Source organism: Hyla sarda, chromosome 12 (genome assembly GCF_029499605.1).
Source record: "Hyla sarda isolate aHylSar1 chromosome 12, aHylSar1.hap1, whole genome shotgun sequence".
In the NCBI taxonomy this organism is placed as follows: Eukaryota; Metazoa; Chordata; class Amphibia; order Anura; family Hylidae; genus Hyla; species Hyla sarda.
In genome coordinates this window covers 20,761,076-20,787,135 of record NC_079200.1, presented here as the reverse complement: position 1 = coordinate 20,787,135, position 26,060 = coordinate 20,761,076, and the positions used below count along the sequence as shown (strand labels likewise).

The 26,060-nt window shown below is 44.9% G+C and overlaps 1 protein-coding gene across 4 annotated transcripts in view; it reads left to right on the top strand.

The window, feature by feature from the left end:
- The window catches only part of LOC130297035 (vasoactive intestinal polypeptide receptor 1-like), a 173,035-nt gene that overhangs the window by 100,745 nt on the left and 46,230 nt on the right, over positions 1-26,060 (top strand). For all 4 annotated transcript variants that reach the window (XM_056549209.1, XM_056549210.1, XM_056549206.1 and 1 more), the window contains exons 6-9: positions 8,274-8,406; positions 11,125-11,278; positions 18,820-18,880; positions 24,241-24,307. In XM_056549209.1, the coding sequence (XP_056405184.1) occupies positions 8,274-8,406; positions 11,125-11,278; positions 18,820-18,880; positions 24,241-24,307 (415 nt within the window). The remainder of the gene's footprint in view (positions 1-8,273; positions 8,407-11,124; positions 11,279-18,819; positions 18,881-24,240; positions 24,308-26,060) is intronic.

Below are 26,060 nucleotides of genomic sequence, written 5' to 3'. Positions count from 1 at the left end.
GAAATGGAAGGCCTGATAAGAAAATAAGTATTCATGACTGATTTGCTCATCTCAAGAGCCGCTCCTTCCGGAGAATATCTGTATTTTAATGTCATGGCTTCCCACCGGTATATAGAATTAGACGCCTGATTGACACTTACTCCCGGTTTCTAACCTTGCCTTCCTTTGGCGAAATCTTCAAGAAATCACAAGTGTATTGTGTAATGAACCGTGGGATAGAGGTGTATGACCTGGTACACAATAAGAACGCCATGTTCCCCCCTCCGGAAATGTATAATGAACCCTGGCAGCTCTTTAAATGCAAATAGAGTTGAAGTCTTAATTCTTTCCTAGACAGACAGATAGGAAAAGTTAGTGATGATAAAGCGGTTAAGCCTCGCTGGAGGGAAGAGTGAGTCCAAACTGCTTATTTATTGATGAACATTTCTGCTCCATTCAATGCTTCTGGATCAGGAGTGACTGACAACCGTATAATTAGGCTGGGTCCATAGGCAGTGCTATTGGTCTGGGAACTAGGGGTTGTGCCTAATCCTCCCAAAGGTTTTACCATTAAAGGGGTATTCCAGGAAAAAACTTTTTTTTTATATCAACTGGCTCCAGAAAGTTAAACAGATTTGTAAATTACTTATATTAAAAAATCTTTATCCTTTCTATAATTATCAGCTGCTGAAGTTGAGTTGTTGTTTTCTGTCTGGCAACAGTGCTCTCTGCTGACATCTCTGCTTGTCTCAGGAAATGCACAGAGTAGAAGAGGTTTGCTATGGGGATTTGCTTGTCAGGATCCGGACTGGTATGCAGTGAGGACACTGGAGGTGGATCCTCTGTGTTAGTGGGGTGATGGCGTGGGCCATACCAGGGGAACGGAATCTAAGGGGTTACTGGTTTTCACCAGAGCCCGCCGCAAAGTGGGATGGACTTGCAGCGGCAGGTAACCCCCAGGTCGTTCCACCCGATAGCGACTCAACCCCAACTGACAGCTGAGACAGGCGCGGTACACAGGGACAAGGCAAGAGCAAGGTCGCACGTACCAGAAGGTCAGGGCAGGCAGCAAGAGTCGTAGTCAGGGGCAACAGCAGAAGGTCTGGGTACAAAAGCTTGGGAACACACTAAACGCTTTCTCAGGGCACTAAGGCAACAAGATCCGGCAAGGACAGGAAGGGGAAGCGGTTTATATTCACATGGAGCAGGTGGAAGCTAATCAGGATGATTGGACCAGGCACCAATTAGCGGTGCGCTGGCCCTTTAAATCTGAGAGCCCAGGCGCTCGCGCGCCCTAGAGAGCGGGGCCGCGCGCACCGGGACCCAGCAGGAGATCGGGACAGGTGAGTGGGACGGGGTGCGATCCGCGAGTGGGCACGTCCCGCTAGGCGGATCGCATCCCCGCCGGGCACAACAGAGCAGCGTCTCCGGTCAGCGCTGCCGACCGGAGCGCTGCAGGGCAGAAGACGCCACGAGCGCTCTTGAGGAGGAGGAGAAGCCGGAGCGCTCGGAGTAACAGTACCCCCCCTTAGGTCTCCCCCTCTTTTTGTAGCCCAGGAACCTATGAATGAGCTCCTTGTCGAGGATATTGTCCTCGGGCTCCCAAGTCCTCTCTTCGGGGCCACAATTCTCCCAGTCAACGAGAATTTTTTTTTTACCTCTGACAAGCTTGGAGGCGAGGATTTCTTTTACCATGAAGACATCAGAGGAGCGAGAGACAGGAGCAGGAACGGTGACCTTGGGGGAAAAGCGGTTAAGAACGAGAGGTTTGAGAAGGGAAACATGAAAGGAGTTAGGAATATGAAGAGAAGGAGGAAGATGAAGCTTGTAGGAGACAGAGTGAATTTGACTTTTGACTTTAAATAGTCCAAGGTAACGTGGACCCAACTTGTAGCTAGGAACACGAAACCGGATATATTTGGCAGAGAGCCACACTTTGTCCCCAGGAGCGAAGACAGGAGGAGTTCTTCTCTTCTTATCTGCATGTCTCTTCATGCGAGAAGAGGCCAGTAGGAGCGATTTGAGTCTCCTTCCAGATAACAGAGAAGTCCTGGGTTACTTCATCTATGGCAGGAACTCCAGAAGAAGTGGGAATGGGGAGGGGGGGGGGGCAGAAGGTGACGGCCGTACACCACAAAGAATGGGGATTTGGCGGAGGATTCAGAATTTTTGAAATTGTACGAGAATTCAGCCCAGGGCAAAAGGTCGACCCAATCATCTTGGCGGGGGGAGACAAAATGTCGCAAGTAGTCACCAAGAATCTGGTTTACTCTCTCTACTTCTCCATTGGATTGGGGGTTATAGGAGGACGAGAAATTTAATTTGATCTTTAATTGGTTACAGAGAGCTCTCCAAAATTTCGACACAAATTGAACGCCTCTATCCGAGACGATATGCGTGGGAAGCCCGTGTAGGCGAAAAATGTGCAGAAAAAATTGCTTCGCCAACTGTGGCGCAGAAGGAAGGCCTGGAAGCGGAATGAAGTGAGCCATTTTAGAAAAATGATCAACGACCACCCAGATGACGGTATTGCCATGGGATACGAGAAGATCAGTAATGAAATCCATGGCAATTTGGGACCATGGTTGCTCAGGGACGGGCAAAGGAAGGAGGAGCCCAGCAGGCTTCTGGCAAGGGGTTTTATCCCGGGCACAAATAGTAAAGGCCCGAACGAAATCAGTAACGTCACCCTCTAGTGTAGGCCACCAATACAGACGGGAAACAAGCTGAATGGACTTTTTAATGCCAGCATGACCAGCCAGGTGAGAGGAATGCCCCCATTCGAGGATCTTGAGGCGAAGGCGTGGAGGAACAAAAGTCTTTCCAGGGGGGGGGTTTGCCCCAGTGAGGTTGGAGCAGAGGAGACCAGGCACTCAGGCGCTACGATATGCTGCAGAGGGGCTTCAGATTCGAAGGCATCCGAGGAACAAGAAAGGGCGTCCGCTCTGACATTCTTGTCAGCGGGACGGAAGTGTATCTCGAAGTTAAAGCGGGCAAAAAACAACGACCATCTAGCCTGGCGAAGATTCAGACGCTGAGCGGACTGGAGGTAAGAGAGATTCTTGTGGTCGAAAAAAACACAAGTAATGTAACGTCCGGTATCGTTTTTTTGAAGAAGTATGGCTCCGGCTCCGACTGAGGAAGCGTCAACTTCCAGGAAGAATGGTTTCAACGGATCAGGTCTGGACAGCACTGGTGCAGAGGCGAAGGCAGTTTTGAGACGATTGAAGGCCTCATCCGCTTGTGGAGGCCACGACTTAGGATTAGCATTCTTCCTGGTCAGAGCCACAATAGGAGCCACTATGGTGGAGAAGTGGGGAATAAACTGTCGGTAATCGTTGGCAAATCCCAGGAAGCGTTGGATAGCGCGGAGTCCAGAAGGGCGTGGCCAATCCAAAACCGCTGACAGTTTATCTGGATCCATTTGAAGCCCTTGGCCAGAGACTAGGAAACCTAGGAAAGGAAGACTGTTGCATTCAAAGAGACATTTTTCAAATTTAGCGTACAGGTGGTTTTCACAAAGTCTTTGGAGCACTTGACGGACATGACGACAGTGTTCCTCTAAGTTAGAGGAAAAAATCAAGATGTCATCCAAGTAAACCACAACACAGGTATACAATAAGTCCCGAAAGATCTCATTAACGAAGTCCTGAAAGACTGCAGGGGCGTTGCAGAGCCCAAAGGGCATAACTAAATATTCCAAATGTCCATCTCTGGTATTGAAAGCGGTGTTCCACTCATCACCTTTCCGGATGCGAATAAGATTATATGCGCCCCTTAAGTCCAATTTAGTGAAGATATTTGCTCCGCGAAGACGGTCAAAGAGTTCAGAGATCAAAGGCAGGGGATAGCGGTTTTTGATGGTAATTTTATTTAAACCGCGGTAGTCAATACATGGCCGTAAGGATCCATCCTTTTTAGAAACAAAGAAGAACACCGCTCCAGCAGGGGATGAGGACTTCCGAATAAAACCTCTCTTTAAGTTCTCCTGGATATACTCAGACATGGCTTGAGTCTCTGGGGCTGACAGAGGGTAAATCCTGCCACGGGGCGGAGTGGTACCAGGAAGGAGGTCAATGGGACAATCATAAGGCCTATGAGGTGGTAAGATCTCTGCTTGCTTTTTGCAGAAAACATCTGAAAAGTCCTGGTAAGCCTTGGGAAGACCCACTAGAGGTGGAGCCTCAGGGGTTTGACAAGTGGGAGCAGATGTGAGGCATCGTTTGTGGCAACTTTTGATCTCCCCGGCGGTCCAGTCGAGGGTAGGAGCATGACGTTGGAGCCACGGTAGGCCGAGAAGAACTTCAGAGGTGCATAGGCAGAACGAAAAATAACATTTTTTCAGTGTGCAGTCTAATGCTCATGGGCAGGGGGTCTGTGCGGTAGCGCACAGTGCAGTCCAATTTTTCTCCGTTAACAGAAGAAATAAAGAGCGGTTTGACGAGACGGGTTACTGGGATGCTGAACCTATTAACGAAAGAGGCCAAAATAAAGTTTCCTGCAGAACCAGAGTCCAAGAAGGCCACTGCTGAGAAGGAAGAGTTGGCGGAAGGAGAAATCCGCACAGGCACAGTCAGACGTGGAGAGGCAGAATTCACACCAAGAGTCGTTTCACCCTTGTGAAGTAGGTGTGTGCGTTTCTCCTGACGCGGAGGGTGGATAGGACAGTCTTTTACGAAGTGTTCGGTACTAGCACAGTACAGGCACAAATTCTCATTACGGCGGCGAGTCCTCTCTTGTAGGGTCAGGCGGGACTGATCCACTTGCATAGCCTCCTTGGCGGAAGGCACAGGAACAGTTTGCAAAGGACGTTGGAAGAGAGGAGCCGGGGAGAGAAATCGCCTGGTGCGAACATGATCCTTTTCCTGTCGAAGCTCCTGGCGTCTTTCCGAGAAACGCATGTCGATACGAGTGGCCAAATGGATAAATTCAGACAGATTTGCAGGAATTTCTCGTGCGGCCAGGACATCTTTGATGTTACTGGATAAGCCTTTCTTGAAGGTCGCGCAGAGGGCCTCATTATTCCAGGATAGCTCAGAGGCGAGGGTGCGGAACTGGATGGCGTATTCACCCACTGAAGAACTCCCTTGGACGAGGTTCAGCAAAGCAGTCTCGGCTGACGAGGCCCGGGCTGGCTCCTCAAAAACACTACGTACTTCTGAGAAGAAGGACTGGGTAGTAGCGGTGGCGGGATCGTTGCGGTCCCAGAGCGGTGCGGCCCATGACAAGGCCTTTCCAAACAGGAGACTGACCACGAAAGCCACCTTAGACCGTTCAGTAGGAAATTGGTCCGACATCATCTCCAGGTGTAGGGAACACTGGGACAGGAATCCACAGCACTGTCTAGAGTCCCCATCAAACTTGTCCGGTAGAGACAGGCGGAAGCTGGGAGCAGCCACTCGCTACAGAGGAGATGCAGGAGATGGCGGAGGAGATCCTCTGTGTCAGTGGGGTGATGGCGTGGGCCGTACCCGGGGAACGGAATCTAAGGGGTTACTGGTTTTCACCAGAGCCCGCCGCAAAGCGGGATGGACTTGCAGCGGCAGGTAACCCCCGGGTCGTTCCACCCGATAGCGACTCAACCCCAACTGACAGCTGAGACAGGCGCGGTACACAGGGACAAGGCAAGAGCAAGGTCGGACGTAGCAGAAGGTCAGGGCAGGCAGCAAGAGTCATAGTCAGGGGCAACAGCAGAAGGTCTGGGTACACAGGCTTGGGAACACACTAAACGCTTTCTCAGGGCACTAAGGCAACAAGATCCGGCAAGGACAGGAAGGGGAAGCGGGTTTATATTCACATGGAGCAGGTGGAAGCTAATTAGGATGATTGGACCAGGCACCAATTAGCGGTGCGCTGGCCCTTTAAATCTGAGAGCCCCGGCGCGCGTGCCCTAGAGAGCGGGGCCGCGCACACCGGGACCCAGCAGGAGATCGGGACAGGTGGGTGGAACGGGGTGCGATCCGCGAGCGGGCACGTCCCGCTAGGCGGATGGCATCCCCGCCGGGCACAACAGAGCAGAGTCTCCGGTCAGCGCTGCCAACCGGAGCGCTGCAGGGCAGAAGACGCCGCGAGCGCTCCGGAGGAGGAGGAGGAGCCGGAGCGCTCGGCGTAACATTGCTTCTAAACTGGGCGGTTCCAGAGACACGTGTCATCAGAGAGCATTTAAACAGAAAATAACAACTCAACTTCAGCAGCTCATAAGTACTGAAAGGATTAAGATTTTTTAATAGAAGTAATTTACAAATCTGTTTAACTTTCTGGAGCCAGTTGATATATATAAAAAAGTTTTTTTCCTGGATAACCCCTTTAAGTTTGGTCAATATAAAGTGTTTATTTTCAGAAGTGAGGAGAATGTAATACTCTTGTGTTTTTTCAAGGTCCCTGATGTCTATGGGTAATATATGTCTTACTATAGCAGTGGTCTTCAACCTGCGGACCTTCAGATGTTGCAAAACTACAACTCCCAGCATGCTGGGAGTTGTAGATTTGCAACATCTGGAGGTCCGCAGGTTGGAGACCACTGTATTATAGGGTCCAAAGAATCAATGTTGATAAGATCAGTCAAAACATTTTAAAGGTTTTATTTTTTATTTAGTTTTATGTGTCTATGAAATCATCATTAAAGGGGTACTCAAGTGGAAAACCTTTTTTTTTTTTAAATCAACTGGTGCCAGAAAGTTAAACAGCTTTGTAAATTACTTCTATTTTAAAAAAAAAATAATCCTTCCAGTACTTATCAGCTGCTGTATACTGCAGAGGAAATTCTTTTCTTTTTGAATTTCTTTTCTGTCTGACCACAGTGCTCTCTGCTGACACCTCTACCCATTGTCCATGTCAAGAACTGTCCAGAGCAGGAGAAAATCCCCATAGCAAACCTATCCAGCTCTGGACAGTTCGTGACATGTACAGAGGTGTCAGCAGAGAGCACTGTGGTCAGACAGTGCGGGGGTGGGGCGTGATATCATGATGGGGCGGGGTTATGACATCACAAGCTACCGGCGCCGGCTCCAGCATTTGGAACAGTTTGTTCCAAACACTGAGCAGCGGAGTACCCCTTTAACAATAGCAGATGATCACTGGACCTGTGCCGACCCACTAACCATCAGGCTGGTTTCAATATATAAAAAGTCACTTTTAAGTGCCAGTAAGGCTGGGTTCATACCATGGAATTCTGCTCAGAAACATGCAGGTGAATGGGCTTTCGGTTAACCCATTCACAAAGTAGAATTTACTGGGCGGAATTTCTGTCAAAAAATTCAGATCAAAAAATTTTCACCAGAGCATCGAACCTGCTCGATGCCATCTATGGGGACTCAGAATCTCAGAATTTTCCGGCCGCAGATTCTGTAGTGTGAACCTGGCCTTAAAGGGGTAGTCCGCCCCTAGACATCTTATCCCCTATCCAAAGGGGCTGCGGCACCCCAGACAACCGGTGCAGAAAGCAAACTTCTCTCCATGCCGGATGACTGGCGATGTGGGGCGGAGGTTTGTGACATCGCGGTCTCGCCCCGCTTCTGATGTCATGGCCATGCCCCCTCTAAAAAAAATGCCTGGTGCAGCAGGGAGATCATGGGGGACCCCAGTGGTGGGACCCGCGCAATCAGACATCTTATCCCCTATCCTTTGGATAGGGGATAAGATGTCTAGGGGCGGAATACCCCTTTAAGGAACAGGAGATGTGATCCCATTCCTAGTCCTTTTATATACTTCTCCGTTGTTACTTCACCATGTATTCTCGTTATCAAGTACTTTTTGAATTGCTTTAAACTTTCTGTAACCCAAACTTGAATCCAGTTCTATTATTCTTGAGGCTTGACACCTGAACAATAGATCCATGTATCTTCTTGGCATCAATATCATTTCAAACTTTTACTTATGATACTTTACTTATTGCTATGCTGTCTGTATTGTCTATTAATTGGAAGCGTGAATATCACCGGAGACAGAAAAATCCATCTTTCAATGTCATTTTATAAGGTTTATATATCTCTGAGATGTAAAACGTAAGACATAGATGAATGAGCACAATAAGAGATCGCCATATGATGTCTATCTAGAATGTGAATGAGAACTGTTAATGAGCTGAATCGTTAATAACCAGAGGGAATACTTAGAAAGGGAGGGGAAAAAAACATTAGAAGTATAAGTATTCAGGAATATTGAACAAAGTAAAGATATTATGGCTTAATTTTTGGAAAGAAAATGATGGATGGATAGATAGCAAGAGAGGATAGAAGAAAGGAAGGACTGGTGGATAATGCTAATATACTTGATTTTGGTCATCTCCTCCACAGGAAACTTCACTGCCCCAGAAATTATATCCATATGAACCTTTTTGTATCTTTCATCATACGTGGAGCTTCCGTGTTCATTAAAGACGCCATTCTTTTTGCAGATGAGGATATTGATCATTGCACGATGTCTACGGTAAAAATATGAATGAGTTATGGTTCAAACTGTCTACATACAGATAAACAGCATCTTGATGGTCTACATCCATGGTCTATTTTAGAATGGAATTCGTGGATATCTTTGGTTAAAGCGGTACTCTACTGCCAGACATCTTACCCCTTATCCAAACGATAGGGAATAAGTTGTCTGATCCCAGGGGTCCCACTGTTGGGCCACCGCGATCTCCAGCAGCACCCGGCATTCTAAACGAATGCCAGGTTCCTGTGGCAGTGGTCGTGACATCATGGCCACACCCCCTCGTGATGTCATGCCACGTCCCCTCCATTCATGTTCTGAACTAAATGTTCTGAACGCTGGAGCACCGGAGTACCCCTTTAAATAAAACACCTCATGAGTTGTAAAGTAAAGCACTTTAAGCCGGGATCCTCAAATGAGTTAAAGAGCAGATTTGCTTCAAAAATTCAAATACTATAAGGTCACCTGGGTGACCCAAAAAGTGTCCCTCACTCTGGGGGACCTGGAAAGTCTGAACAATACAAGGATATCTAATCGATTTTAATCATAGGGGTGTCATTCTTAATTTCTTCTGAAGTGTTACTGCAAGGACATTTGACACTTGCTTCTAGGTTCCTTATGTTGAAGGAGCACAGTACCTTATGACTAGCTTATATTTGATAGAACTTTCAAAGAAAAAGGCATTTCCCAAAGTGAACAACACCTTTAAATTGGCATGATGGTCTGACATAGTGTTCCCATCCTGACTATGGAGGGAAGTTTGCATCCATATGATGTCACTATGACACCAGTGGACTTTGGAAGAATTGCTGGTGTCAAGGTTAAAGGAGATATCATTGGGAATAAGTTCTAGATCTCAGGGGGTCTGACCACTGGGACCCCCTGCATCTCCTATACAGGACCCCAACTCTCCCCAGGAGCTGCATGTCGCGACCCCTGCACGAAGCAGTCGACAACATGCCCCCTCTACATAGCCAAAGATAACTTCATGGCTCTCCCATAGAGCTTTATGGAGGGGTGTGTTGGCCACCGCTTCGGGTGGGGGTTGTGATGCGCTGCTTCCATCGAGAGCTGGGGCCCCATACAGGAGATCAAAGGGGGGTTCTATCGGTCAGACCCCATGTGATATAAAACTTATCCCCTATCCTTTGGTCCTTTGGATAGGGGATAAGTTTTTCCCCATTATACTTCTTTGGAGCAGACACACTGCCGACTCTGCTCTCAAAACATCAATCAAAGATATTCTGGCACAGACCTAGGATAATAAAATTCTTCATATCTTTAAAGGAGTTTTCCACCATGGACACTTGTCTGGTAGTGGGGTTCAGCACCTGACTATCATTGTTACTCTCATAGACAATTAATGCAATGGTGGTTGAGCATGCACATTGCTGTTCCTGAAATGGCGGGGGTCTCAGGAACCACTATGCTGACAGTTTTTGCCACCATGGACACTCATCCCCTATTAACAAATTAGGAAATAAATGTCTATTACTATAGTGACTTGGATTCCCTGTAAACTCAAGAATGGGAGACCTGTAGATAGACCAACGGTTAAGTATGTACACTGCTGCTCCATTCAGACAGTAGCTTTGGGAATCCCATTCTTGAGATTGTGAGGGATCCTAGAAACCAGACCTCCGTGACCAGACACTTACTGCACTACCCACACTGTCCTGTGAATACGGCATAAGTCTCCATGGTGGCAAAACCCCTTTAAAACAAAAGAAGGAGCATAAATGACCCCTATACATGTTCCTCCCAGTAGATCTAATGAAATTTTTGTAGCACTAAAGCAGTGTTTCCCAACCCAGTCCTCAAGGCACACCAACAGTCCAGGATTTTAATATTTCCCTGTTCTATTCCAATGGAGTAACTGAAAAAACCCGGAATGTTGGTGTGCCTTGAGGACTGGGTTGGGAAACACTGCACTAAAGCATTCAAAAATACCGAGAATAGTAAGAATTAGGAGTAAATGTAATGGCCATTACAAATATCAAAAGCAAAAAAGACCCAAATGTGGTGGAAACTGTGTTTTAAAGGAGTTTTCCCAGAAGTCCATTCTATGACTTCTTTCCCAAAACAGCGCCACATCCATTTACAAATTTTGGCTGGTATTGCAGCTCAGCTCCACTAAAGAAAAGTGGACGGGTGTAGTGTTGATTTTACAAGAAAGTAGGCACGTTCTTATTGAAGAATTCCTTAAAGGGGTACTGCAACCAGAATGAATTATCCCCCAGTTACCTCCTAAACGAGACCCCCGTTAGAGATAGATGACGCGCTCCTGACTGAGCGGGATGGGCTCCCATTCAGGAGATCGCGGGGGACCCCAGTGGTTGGACCCCTCGTGATCAGCTACTTATCCCCTATCCTCTGGTTAGGGGATAAGCTCATTCTGGCTGCGGTACCCCTTTAAACTGTGTAAATATCACAACTTTCTACTTTTTTAGTTAAAGATTTTATTTTATCATTTTCAAATTACAAAAAGAGATAACATTTCTCTCATCCAACTTCTACGTTAAACATACAAAAAGACAAAATATTTTTTGTCCTACCCACCCCCTTGTCCTACAAACATTACCAGATGTAGGGGCACGGAATCAGGAGGCCAGAAAACAACCATATAACTTCCCCCACCCCATATGTCTCCCCTTTCTATAGTCTACTATATAAACGTTCTACTTGCGCAGTACAATAACATTCTCCCTCTCATTCCAGGTGAGCTGTAAGGCGGCTGTTGTTTTTTTCCAGTATTCCATCCTTGCAAATTTCTCCTGGCTCCTGGTGGAGGGAATGTATCTACACACCCTACTTACCCTCACGTTTACCTCACAGAAGCGCTATTTTTGGTGGTACATCGTCATTGGCTGGGGTGAGTGCTCCTTTCTGCATGGGGTTAGATTTATGAAAGTGCCTTAATGGCGTTTGCTCGGGACCTCCCCCTCCCTGTTATCTCTAGAGCTTTCCAGAAAGGAAGAAGAATAGTTAAAGGGGTACTCCGGTGGAATTTATTATTTTTTTAAATCAACTGGTGCCAGAAAGTTAACCAGATTTGTAACTGACTTCTATTAAAAAAAATCTTAATCCTTCCAGTACTTATCAGCTGCTGAATACTACAGAAGTAATTATTTTCTTTTTGGAACACAGAGCTCTCTGCTGACATCACCAGCACAGTGCTCTCTGCTGGCATCTCTGTTCATTTTAAGAACTGTCCAGTATAGGAGAAAATCCCCATAGCAAACATATGCTGCTCTGGACAGTTCCTAAAATGGACAGAGGTGTCAGCAGAGAGCACTGTGCTCGTGATGTCAGCAGAGAGCTTTGTGTTCCAAAAAGAAAGGAATTTCCTCTGTAGGATTCAGCAGCTAATAAGTACTGGAAGGAGTGAGATTTGTTAATAGAAGTAATTTACAAATCTGTTTAACTTCCCGGCACCAGTTGATTTAAAAAAAAAAAAAAAAAAGTTTTCCACCGGAGTACCCCTTTAATATGCAGCAAATATCTTTCACACTTTTAGGCCCAACCCCCTCCCCACATATATTATAGAGAGGCCATTAATTAGGATGTTCACCATGTTATAGTACATTTTCATAGCAGTGGCCGTGTACATACATGATTACTCTTAGCTTCCTTTAATGTGATATGCTGAGTATATTTTTTATTTTTTTAATCTAATGTGTTCAGCCTTGGAGGAAACATAAAAAGGCCAATACTTACCTTCCTTCAGCAAACATCCAAAGAGATAGACACCGGCTCTCCTAGCAGTGCGCAGATGGCTGCAAAGGACAACCTCAGTAGTACCTCGACAGTCCCATGTAAATATATTTAGTAGTACTCAACACTATATACAATTCATCCACATTTGTCGCATGAGCAATATAGAGAAAAGACGAGTGGGAACTTTGGGCTACGGTCCGTGTCACGCTAAACTGCGCTTCATCAGGCCCTGGGCCTGATGAAGCACAGTTTAGCGTGACATGGACTGTAGCATGAAGTTCCCCTCGAAGCACCCATCCGCCCCTCTGTAACCGTCTCCCCGTCTTAAGAATAAAGCTGCACCTGCAAGAAATATTACAGTATGTGCTTTTCTCTTTATTGCTCATACTTACCTTCCTTGTTCCCGCCACCACTTTACTCCCAAAGCCATTCCCGTTGTCCAGGAATTGCTGCATTTGGGGTCAGCACGTGCACTGCCTGCTCAGCCAGTCAATGGCAACAGCATTGTCTCACCTCAGTCGCTGAGACCCGACTCCAAACACAGCAAACTCTGGGAGAACAGCATCAACTGTGGGAGCGAGGAAGGTAAGTATTGGCTTTTTTGTTTTTACATTTAGGCTAAGCACATTGGATGAAAAATAAATAAAAATCAGGATACTACTTTAACAGAAACAGATGATGGGTTTCTGAATCTTGGCCCCAAAGTGATCAGCTGATCAAAAATGGTGTTGTTTTGATTAAAAGGGATTTTGCACATCAATGTATTATGACCTTCCAGTTGGATAAGCAGACAAACTACTTGATTGATAATTTTATCTATTGTATCACTGAAGGTCCAGCTTTCACCACTGTTGTCGGGACCCTCACTGTTATGTTGTCATGTTAGACATTATGGAGTCCAACCACTATGTAGCATTTTACTCTATAGTATTAGCCTCTTTTCCTCTACACCTAATATGTTCACACTGAAGAATTGGGGCGGAAATCAAGCAGAAATTTTCTGCCTCAAAATATTGTTACTTTCCCACAAGAACTCACAGAGATTTCGCGCGGAATTTCGCGCGGAATTGGAGTGGAATTGGTGCGGAATTCCACACGCGGAAATGAAAATTTCAAGCGGAGGAGGAGAAGAGTATAATATATATATTATCCTTTTTTTTTTCATGCGGAAATTCCGCGCCATTTCCGAGTGGAAATGCTTCTGACTGAAAAAAAAAATTAACATTGATCTCTATGGGAGTAATATGCTGATTCCGCCTGAAAGAAAGAACATGTTCTTTCTTCAAGCGGAACAGACTTCCTCGTCAGAATTCTGCTTGAGGAAATTCCTCAGTGTGAACTGAGGGGCAGAAATTCTGCGCAGCTCTATGGGGATTTCACTGCTGAATGAATTGGAGAGGAAAAAGCAAGCAGAATTACTCGCGGAATTTCCTCTCCAATTCCTCAGTGTGAACATACCCTAAAACTTTACCAACTTGGCTTGCCCACGTAGGGTTTTAGAGATGTGGTTACAGTTGTTAAACCCTTCCTTCCTATGTAACCAACCAGTTAATTACTAGCGATGAGCGGCAGAGGCCATATTCCAATTCGCGATATTTCGTGAATATATGGACGAATATTCGTCCTATGTGCGCGAAATTCGCATATTCGCTATGTTCGTTCTCTTTTTTTTATATGCGAAAATTCGTATTGAAATTCACATAGTGCGCATGCGCGATTATATCTTTCACCTAAAAGAAGGGAGGGATCAGTGTCCAGTCTGGAAGTGCCTATATTTGCATAAATATTTGCATAAATTAGAATAAAAATGTGCATTAAAAAAACGAATATCCGTCATTACGAATATATATCACTATATTCTAAATATTTGCAAAATCGCGAAGTGCCGATATTAAAGGGGTTATCCAGGAAAAAACTTTTTTTTATATATCAACTGGCTCCAGAAAGTTAAACAGATTTGTATATTACTTCTATTAAAAAATCTTAATCCTTTCAGTACTTATGAGCTTCTGAAGTTAAGGTTGTTCTTTTCTGTCTAAGTGCTCTCTGATGACACCTGTCTCGGGAAACGCCCAGTTTAGATGCAAATCCCCATAGCAAACCTCTTCTAAACTGGGCGTTTCCTGAGACACGTGTCATCAGAGAGCACTTAGACAGAAAAGAACAACCTTAACTTCAGAAGCTCATAAGTACTGAAAGGATTAAGATTTTTTAATAGAAATAATTTACAAATCTGTTTAACTTTCTGGAGCCAGTTGATATACATAAAAAAGTTTTTTCCTGGAATACCCCTTTAACGGTAAAAATTAGCATTTTGAATATTCGCACTCAACACTGATGACATCATCCCTATCTTCCTATGTAACCAACCAGTTAATTACTAGCGATGAGCGGTAGGGCCATATTCGAATTCACGATATTTCGTGAATATATGGACGAATATTCGCATATTCGCTATGTTCTTTCTCTTTTTTTTTCATGCGAAAATTTGTAATGCAATTCTCATAGTGCGCATGCGCAATTATATCTGTCACCTTAAAGAAGGGAGGGATCAGTGTCCTCTGACTGGAAGTACCGATATTCGCGAACATTTGCAAAAAAAATAAAAATACGCCAAAAAAACAAATATTTGTCTTTACGAATATACTGTATATCACTATATTCAAATATTCACGAATATCGCGAAGTGACGATATTCGCGGTAAAAATTAGCATTTCGAATTTTTGCGCTCAAACACTATTTATGACTATCAGACGGTACATCAGCTGTAACATGCGATATGGTTTGTATTTAATTTTCTGCATGATTTGTAAGCGCAACACGTGGGTTTTACAACAAATGCTTTAAAAGTTCGGATTAGAAAGCACCTGTCAGATATAGTGAACTTTAACTCCCGAACAGTTTTTTGCTGTCTCTAGACGCCGTGCAGACTGTCAATCCTGAGATACTGCAAATAAGTGTTATAGAGAGAATCTGTGCACCTCCTGGGTTCTTAAAGGGGTATTCCGGCTTTATAAATCTTATCTTATAAGGGATGAGATGGAAACTCCTAAACAGAGAAAGATTCTGGGTTCTTAAAGGGGTATTCCGGCTTTATACATCTTATCTTATAGGGGATGAGATGGAAACTCCTAAACAGAGAAAGATTCTGGGTTCTTAAAGGGGTATTCCGGCTTTATACATCTTATCTTATAGGGGTTGAGATGTATGATCGCAGGGGCACGGACGTCACGGCCATGCCCCCTTCATTCATTCATGTAAATGACTTCAATTAAAAAATCTTTACCCTTCCAGTACTTTTTAGCAGCTGTATGCTACGAAGGAAATTCTTTTCCTTTTTAATTTCTTTTTTGTCTTGTCCACAGTGCTCTCTGCTGACACCTGATGCCCGTATCAGGAACTATCCAGAGCAGGAGAAAATCCCCATAGCAAACCTATGCTGCTCTGGACAGTTCCTGACACAGACAGAGGTGTCAGCAGAGAGCACTGTGGACAAGACAAAAAAGAAATTCAAAAATAAAATTATTCCCTCTGTAGCATACAGCTGCTAAAAAGTACTGGGCGGGTAAAGATTAATTTATAGAAGTAATTTACAAATGTGTTTAAAGGGGTACTCCGGTGTTACTTCTATTAAAAAAATCTTAATCCTTCCTGTACTTATTAGCTGCTGAATACTACAGCGGAAATTCTTTTCTTTTTGAAACACAGAGCTCTCTGCTGACATCTCTGTCCATTTTAGGAACCGTCCAGAACAGCATATGTTTGCTATGGGGATTTCATTTTACTCTGGACAGTTCCTAAAATGGACAGAGATGTCAGCAGAGAGCACTGTGCTCATGATGTCAGCAGAGAGCTCTGTGTTCGTGATGTCAGCAGAGAGCTCTGTGCTTCAAATGGAAAAGAATTTCCACTGTAGTATTCAGCAGCTAATAAGTACAGGAAGAATTAAGATTTTTTAATAGAAGTAATTTACAAATCAGTTTAACTTTCTGGCACCAGTTTATTAAAAAAAAAAAAAAAGTTTTTCACCGGAGTACCCCTTTAACTTTCTGGCATCAGTTTATTTTAAAAAAAAGTTTTCCACTGGAGTACCCCTTTAAGATGTATAAAGTGGGAATACCCCTTTAAATTAGCAACCGGAGTTCCTTATGGATGAAATGTCAGACATGACATCATTACACATTATTGTCTGTGTACATTTTATACACAGGTCCTGTCTCTGCATTTTCTCTGTGTTCTAGGCTCCGTTATAGCCTCTGTATTGCTATTATTGTTTGTATTATAATATATTGTTTTCATAATGAATGAAAGGGATACTTAAAGGGATACTCCGGTGCTTACACATCTTATCCCCTATCCAAAAGATAGGGGATACGATGCCTGATCGCGGGAGTCCCGCAGCTGGGGACCCCCGGGATCATGCACGCGGCACCCCGTTTGTAATCAGTCCCCGGAGCGTGTTTGCTCCGGGTTTGATTACGGTTGACCGCAGGGCCGGCGGCGTGTGACGTCACGCCTCTGCTCCCGTGTGACGTCACGCTCCACCCCTCAATGCAAGCCTACGGGAGGGGGCGGAGCGTCATGCCACATGGGGCGTGACGTCACACCCCGCCGGCCCTGCGGTCGACCGTAATCAGACCTGGAGCGAATACGCTCCGGGGACTGATTACAAACGGGGTGCCGCGTACATGATCACGGGCGTCCTCAGCGGCGGGACTCCCGCGATCAGGCATCTTATCCCCTATCCTTTGGATAGGGGATAAGATGTGTAAGCACCGGAGTATCCCTTTAATATATACCTTGTTTAATTCAGCTGCTTTATATGTAAAAGCTGTTCTGCTTAAGTGGAGGGTTATTGTGACAACTACTGTATAAAGGGTTGAAGGGGTTATCCAGAAAGTTAAACAGATTTGTAAATAATTTCTATTACAAAATCCTAATCCTTTCAGTACTTATGAGCTGCTGAAGTTGAGTGGTTCTTTTCTGTCTAAGTGCTCTCTGATGACACCTGTCTCGGGAACTGTCCAGAGTAGAAGCAAATCCCCATAGCAAACCTCTTCTACTCTGTGCAGTTCCCGAGACAAGCAGAGATGTCAGCAGAGAGCACTGTTGCCAGACAGAAAACAACAACTCAACTTCAGTAGCTGATAATTATTGGAAGGATTAAGATTTTTTTTTTATAGAAGTAATTTACAAATCTGTTTAATTTTCTGGAGCCAGTTGATATAAAAAAAAAAAAAAGGGGTACTCTGGGGAAATAAACATATCCCATATTCACACTATAGGGGATAAGTGTCTGATCTTGGGGATGTTTGATCGGCTCTCACTGACGAACTTATTATTTAGCTGCTTTTTCCCTAAGCACTTTGCCCCAAACCCCCCCCCCCCATCTTTGGAGGCGCATTCATGTAACGGCAAACTCAGCCCATGGTGATTGGCTGAGTGGGCTGTCACTCGTTACTCCTACTCATGTCCAAAGGGGCTGGATCGCTATGGGACTGGTGAGTAGAGTTATATATATACATACATATATATATATATAGGAATATGCAACTCATTACATCACCTTTTCAGGCAATATTCCCTGGTATCAGCTTAGCTCCAGTTACGGAATATAAAAAGCTAATCGGGATTAATGCCAAGCCAGAACTCTCTCTCCAGAAGGAAAGAGCACCCATCTGCAGACAGCTGTTTCAGGGTACTTGCCCCTCGTCAGTACAGAGCAGGGTGATCTGGCTTGGCTGAGATGAGGGGCCTTAGACCAACTAAATGGGATGAGTATTTAACTCAGGGAGAGCTCGCCACTCCTCCCAGTACAGGCGTCAGATGCCTGCGGAGTGCTTAGTGGCCCTTGAAAGCTCCGTCACACCAGGAGTGGTGAACTCTCCCTGAGTTAAATACTCATCCCGTTTATATATATATATATATATATATATATATATATATATATATATATATATATATATGTATAGTATAGAGCAGTGGTCTTCAACCTGCGGACCTCTTGATGTTGCAAAACTACAACTCCGCAGGTTGAAGACCACTGGTATAGAGTGTTATATATTTTATATATATATATATATATATATATATATATATATATATATATATATATATTATATATATATACATATATATATAAAAACAGAAGGAGAGCAGCACATCCCCAATATAAGGTGCACGGGTGCTGTCAGCATAGGGCCCAGGTTCAGGGATCCATAGAATAGTAGCAAATAGGCAGCAGCAACTCCATAAAGTGCAAAAAAAGTGGATTTTATTCACACAACGTGAGGCGACGTTTCGGTTTGCTCACCAAACCATTTTCAAGCGGGCTTGAAAATGGTTTGCTGAGCAAACCGAAACGTCGCCTCACGTTGTGTGAATAAAATCCACTTTTTTTGCACTTTATGGAGTTGCTGCTGCCTATTTGCTACTATATATATATATATATATATATATATATATATATATTCAGAGTTCTTTGTATTACTAAGGGTACCTACAGTAACTAGTCCCATTTTTGCCTTCTGTGTTGTGTTTTGTTTATATTTTATGCAATAAAGAGATTTCAGATGGTTTTATCTGCATATGACTGTGCTGGACTTCCTTCCTTCCTGCATTTTCCTATATGGATTGGTTCAGTAGTGATCTTCCAACAGTCCATATAACGAGGGTCTCCTTTTGCATTTCTTCAGGTCTCCCAGCACTTACCATTGCAGTGTGGATAAAGACAAGGATCAGCTTTGATAACACTGGGTGAGTATTTCCCCCCCCCGAAGTCCATTCGATCACAAAACACCCCCAGCTGCCGAGGGCAAAATAGGCCAATATAAATTGGCAGGTTTCATTTTCTTGGTATGAATTTCACGTATACCAGTTAAAGATTAGTGTTGGGCGCGAATATTCGCAATTTAAAATTTTTATCGCAAATTCGCAAATATTGCGAATATATTCGCTATACATTCGAAATTGCGAATATTTGCTTTTTTTCCCGCATATGCGCATATTCCTTCTTTTCACTTGTGGCCAATTAGAATGATGCAAATACACTTGTCAGAGGTTATCAACAACATCCCCAGCAACCAATAGTAAAGTTGCCCACCCCCTCACTGTTTTCTTCCGCACATGCGAATATAACGAATACGCGAAAATTCGCGAATATAGGACGAATATTCGTCTATATATTTGCGAAATATCGAGAATTAGAATATGGGCAATGCCGCTCATCACTATTAAAGAGGTACTCCAGCTATAAAACTGTATGCCCAATCCACAAGATAGGGGAAAAGTTTCTGATTATGGGCGTCCAACCCATGGAACCCCTCCAATTGCAAGAACTGGAGCTTGAGTCTGGCCCTTGTTCTTGCAGGCATGGTATTTGTTTAACCCTTAACCCCTTAACGACCAAGGACGTATATTTACGTCTTTGGCCAGCTCCCACGATATAACGCGGGGTCACACGGTGACCCCGTGTCATATTGGGTCGGTCCCGGCATGTGTCTGATACCAAGACCCGGGGCTAATAGCGCGGCAGCGATTGCGGTGCTGCACGCTATTAACCCTTTAGACGCGGTGTTCAAAGTTGAACGCCGCGTCTAAGCCGAAAGTGAAAGCTGCACAGCTGATCGGGACCACCGCAGTGAAAATGCGGTGTCCCGATCAGCTGGGACGCAGGCGGAGGTCCTCTTACCTGCCTCCGGCGTGTCCCCTTGGCGATTGATTACTCCAAGCCTGAGATTCAGGCTTGAGCAATCGACTGCAGATAACACTGATAACTGCAAAGCTATGGCTTTGCAGTGAACAGTGTATAAGATCAGTGTGTGCAGTGTTATAGGTCCCTATGGGAGCTATAACACTGCAAAAAAAAGTGTTAAAAAAAAGTTAATAAATGTGATTTAACCCTTTCCTTAATAAAAGCTCAAATCACCTCCCTTTTCCCATAAAAAAAACACCATGTAAATAAAAATAAATATAAACATATGTGGTATCGCCGCGTGCGTAAATGTCCGAACAATAAAAATATATCATTAATTAAACCACATGGTCAATGGCGTACGCGCAAAAGAATTCCAAAATCCAAAATAACGTATTTTTGGTTGCTTTTTATATCATGAAAAAATGAATAAAAAGCGATCAAAAAGTCCGATCAATACAAAAATTATACCACTAAAATCTTTAGATCACGGCGCAAAAAATGAGCCCTCATACCGGCCCATATGTGGAAAAATAAAAAAGTTATAGGGGCCAGAAGATGACAATTTTAAACGTATACATTTTCCTGCATGTAGTTATGATTTATTCCAGAAGTACGACAAAATCAAACCTATATAAGTAGGGTATCATTTTAACCGTATGGACCTACAGAATAAAGATCAGGTGTCATTTTTACCGAAAAATTTACTACGTAGAAACGGAAGCCCCCAAAAGTTACAACATGGCGTTTTTTTTCAATTTCGTTGCACAATGATTTTTTTTCCCATTTTGCCGTAGATTTCTGGGAAAAATGACTGATGTCATTGTAAAGTAGAATTGGTGGCAAAAAATAAGCCATAATATGCATTTTTAGGTGCAAAATTGAAAGGGTTGTGATTTTTAAAAGGTGAGGAGGAAAAAACGAAAGTGCAAAAACGGAAAAACCTGTGGTCCTTAAGGGGTTACTCTCAGCGTTTGGAACAAACTGTTCCGAATGCTGGAGCCGGGAACTTGTGACACCATAGCCCCGCCCCCTCATTACGTCATGTCCCGCCCCTTCAATGCAAGTCTATGGGAGGGGGCGTGGTGACTACCACGCCCCCTCCCATAGACTTGCATTGAGGGGGTGGGGTGTGATGTCATGAGGGTAGCGGGCTATGACATCACGAGCTCCCGGCGCCGGCTCCAGTGTTCGGAACAGTTTGTTCCAAATGCTGAGAAGCAGAGTACCCCTTTAAGGATCCCTAAGGACTATTCCTTAAAGGGGTATTCCGGGCAAAAACATTTTATCACCTATCCAAAGGATAGGGGATAAGATGTCTGATCGCGGGGGGTCCCACCAGCAGGCCCCCCGCCACGCCCCTCCCATAGACATGAATGGAGGGGGCGTGGTGTGACGTCACTTCCCCCAGTCCCGGAAACCCGGATGTTTCCAAAACTGGAGATTCAGCACCTGCATAAAATGCGGGTTTTGCAGGGAGATCACGGGGGGTCTCAGCAGCGGGCCTCCCGCGATCATACATCTTATCCCCTATCCTTTGGATAGGGTGATAAAATGTTTTTGCCCGGAATACCCCTTTAAACCCTTGTCGGCACAGGTTTTTAACAGGTAATAGCAAAAGATATGGCACGTACCAGAGCCAGGCCCCTTTTTTTCAGGGGCTGCCTTTGTGATGTAATGAAATGTTTCATTACCACTTGCATTGGACGTAGATCATTATTAATACTCCCCATGGTTCATATAAAGCTGCTGTTAGCGCAAAGTCCATTAGAAGCATTACTCTATGGATTAGCTCTAAGGCTAATTGAAGTTCCCTATGGTTTTGTAGATTGTTCTTGGCTTCAAAGGAATGCGCTCCTGACACAGATCCTAACGTTTAAATGAAAAAGTTTTAAAGTTGGTATTTTTCTTAGAATATATGTTCTTACCTCTCAACTTTACGAAGGGACATCAAGAAAATTTGGAAAAGTCACATATTAAAAAAAATTGTACTTTTAGCCCTGCCTTTTTATCTGGACACGCAACCATCCTATTGCATTTAAATCAAAAATAGGTCATATATCTTCCAACATCAAAGCAACTTCTATATAGATTGCATGGGTCATTCGGGGGTGGAGCCCTGGGGCTTGGTGTGGGGTGACCCGCTTCTCAGGTCATTACTTACCGGGTCATGCTGTCAAGCTATTCAACCTTCCCTTGCCCCCTGGGGGTTGGGCTAGTTGCCCTGCCTCACATTCTGTTCAGTACCCCAGGGTTTCCTATGTAGTTGTGATTGATCGTACGAGCTGTTTTTGCTTGCTTAGATTTATGTTTTGTTTGGAAAATCCTAATAAAAAAATGTGGCAAAAAAACAAAAAACAACAACTTCCTAAGGTAATACAATCCCAAGATACTGTAAAGTAATACAGAAACCAGACGAGACCTCCTAAAGTGATGCAAACCTGAGACCATACACCCTAAACATCCTAATTTAATACAGACCTGCAAACATAACATGCCACAGATCAGACACACCCCAAAACAAAACAAGACCCCAGACCAAACCTTTAAACTAATTCAGACACAACCCCCTAAAGTAATGCAGACCCCAGATCTCGTGAAGTAATTCTTGAAGTAATTCTGACCACCGACCCCCTAAAGTAATAGAAACCTCTGATCTTCTAAAGTGAAGCCCCTAGACCAGTCCCAATATAGTCCAGACAGCTTAAATTTAATGGGGTACTCCGGCGCTTAGACATCTTATCCCCTATCCAAAGGATAGGGGATAAGATGCCTGATCACGGGGGTCCCGCCACTGGGGACCCCCGTGATCTTGCACGCCGCACACCGTGTTTGCTCCGGGTCTGATTACTCTCGATCAAGGGGCTGGAGCATTATGACGTCACGGCTTCGCCCTGTGTGAAGTCACGCTCCACCCCCTCAATGCAAGCCTATGGGAGGGGGCGTGACAGCTGTCACGCCCCCTCCCATAGACTTGCATTGAGGGGGCAGGGTGTGACATCACACGGGGGCAGAGTTGTGACGTCCCAATCTTCCGTTCCCGTGGAACCTCCAGCGCTGCCGGAAGTAGATACAGGTGGGTGCTGCATGCTATATTGCGGGGGTCCCCAGCGGTGGGACCCCTGCGATCAGACATCTTATAAGATGTCTAGGGGTGGAGTACCCCTTTAAATCCAAGACCAGACCCCATAAAATACTACATATCCAAGAACAGACTTCCTAAAGTAACATAAACCTCAGATTATACTCAGATGTAGATGCTCACCTCTCCTGCTGAGCATCTGCATCTGAGTATAATCAACGTTACGACCCCTGCAATCTCTGTGCAGCACCCAGCATTCGGTTAGAACACTGGGTGCCGGCGGCGGGGGTCATAACGTCATGTCACACCACAGCCCCTCAATGCAAGTCTGTGGGTGGGGGCGTGGCGGTCACCACGTCCCCTCCCATAGACTTGCATTGAGGGGTGTGGTGTGATGTCATGGGGGCGTGGTCGTGGCATCACGACCCCCGCAGCCCATTCTAAGCATTCGGAACCAAATGTTCCGAACAATGGGGCAGCGGAGTACCCCTTTAATATCAGAATGTCTTCGGTGGCACCCAAGAGTAGAAAGGGCTGTAAGAAAAAAAAAAAATTTCAGAGGGTACAAGGAACCTAGTTTGTACAGATCCCAGTAGAGGACAGCAGGACAATCTTTCACAGAAATTTAAAGGGGTACTCCGGTGGAAAACATTTTTTTTTTTTTAAATCAACTGGTGTCAGAAAGAGGAATTTCTTTTCTTTTTGAATTTCTTTTTTGTCTTGTCGACAGTGCTCTCTGCTGGCACCTCTGTCCATGTCAGAAACTGTCCAGAGCAGCATAAGTTTGCAATGGGGATTTTCTCCTGCTCTGGACTAGTTCCTGATACGGGCATCAGGTGACAGCAGAGAGCACTGTGGACAAGACAAAAAAGAAATTCAAAAAGAAAAGAATTTCCTCTGTAGCATACAGCTGCTAAAAAGTACTGGAAGGGTAAAGATTTTTTAATAGATGTAATTTACAAATCTGTTTAACTTTCTGGCAACTGTTGATTTAAAAAAAAAATGTTTTCCTCTGGAGTACCCTTTAAGCATTACCGTGATTTAAAAGACATTTTAAAAAAAATTAGATTGGAGGGGGTCTTAGTGCTGAGACCCCCACTAGTTAGGAAACAGTGTGGGGCGGTAAGCTTCTCCTCCCAGCTTGCCGCTCAATCTGACTGATTGCAGGAGATGGGCTCCAAAGACTTACAGTGGAATCCGGCCCCCGCGATGATTGCTTGGCAAGCTGAGGAGTAAATCTCCCGGCCACAGGCTTCTCCTGGCCATATAAAGTTGAATTATGTTTAATCAATCATCCTTTGGCATATATATAATATTTCTGTATATTTATGGTTGATATAGGTGCTGGGATGACTATGAAAACATTTACTGGTGGATAATCAAGACTCCAATTCTAGTTGCGATATTTGTGAGTACAAACTGGTAATATTAGTTTTTGTGCATTGTTTTGTTTATTATGGTCTGCTAATATGTTATACATACTGTAGTTCCCTAATATTCCCTTATATTCGCCTATCACAGTCACTGATCAGGGAAGCTTCGAGTCTTATCATTGCAGACTACAAGGTGGAGTAAATGCTTTTTAATCTAGATTCTGGTTTTTTTCTTTCACTGCCGGATTTTGTTTGGTATTATACATCAGTATTTAGTAGAAAGGAGAGAAAACTGTAAGAAAAAAATTCATATTTTTAGTGTTTTTTCTTTTTTAATCCACCGCTGGGTTTGGCTTCCAAATACCGATGCAAATACTAGCCTAAATACTATTGTTTAAACGTGTTTAAAAGCTGCATAAACAACTTAGCATGACATAATAACACAGATTATCTGGTGTCAGTGACACCTGTCAAAAGGTGGGATGTGTTAGGAGCAAATTAATAGTCAGTTCTTAAAAGGGTATTCCAGCTTTATACATCTTATCCTCTATCCAAAGGACAGGGGATAAGATGTATGATTGCAGGGTCCCGCCGCTGGGGACCCCCGCGATCTCAGTCCAGCCCCCGGTATTCTGTGCCGGGCGATACCTCTGAGATAAGGACGTGACATCACGGGGACGCCCCCTAGTGATGTCACATCAAGCCCCCTCCATTCATGTCTATGGGAGGGGGCGTGGCGGCTGTTACGCTCCCTCCCATAGACATGAATAGAGGGAGCGTGGTGTGACGTCACTACGATCATACACCTTATCCCCTATCCTTTTGATGTATAAAGCCGGAATACCCCTTTAAATAATATGGTGAGAGCAGAAAAAAAATCCAGAGTGTAAGGCTGTGTTCACACTTCAGAATGCCTGCTTGGAGTAATTCCAGGTGGATGTTCCATGCACAGCAGGTGCCGACTAAATCAGTCGGCGCTGGGACTGCTCGGAAATGTGTAGTCTCCATAGATGCATTTCCAAACTGATTCTGCTGAAATAGAGCACTGGCTCTCCCCATGAAAGGAGCGGCCACCGCTCCGTCCTGTCACGATTCGGCTAGCTGGTTGTGGATCCTCTGTGTCAGCGAGGGATTGGCGTGGACCGTGTCGGTGGACCGGTTCTAAGATGCTACTGGTATTCACCAGAGCCCGCCGCAAAGCGGGATGGTCTTGCTGCGGCGGTAGCAACCAGGTCGTATCCACTGGCAACGGCTCAACCTCGCTGACTGCTGAGAAGGCGTGGGACAGAAGGACTAGGCAGAGGCAAGGTCAGAAGTAGCAGAAGGTCGGGGCAGGCGGCAAGGTTCGTAGTCAATATGGATAGCAGGAGATCTGGAAACACAGGCTTTGGACAACACTAAACGCTTTCACTGGCACAAGGCAACAAGATCCGGCCAGGGAGTGCAGGGGAAGTGAGGTATTCTAGCCAGGGAGCAGGTGGAAGCTAATTAGGCTAATTGGGCCAGATGCGAATCGCATACCCGCCAGCAATGTCAGTGCAGCGCTCCCGGTCAGCGGGTCTGACCAGGGCGCTGCAGAGAGAGGAACGCCGCGAGCGCTCCGGGGAGGAGCAGGGACCCGGAGCGCTCGGCGTAACAGTACCCCCCCCTTAGGTCTCCCCCTTTTTTTGTCCGGCAACTGCTTCACATGGGACGAGGACACTGGGAGTGATTGTAGGGTTTCCTCAAAGGCAGGCAGTACAGCAGGAGTGGGAATGGGGAGGGAGGGCAGAGGGTGAAGCTTGGCAC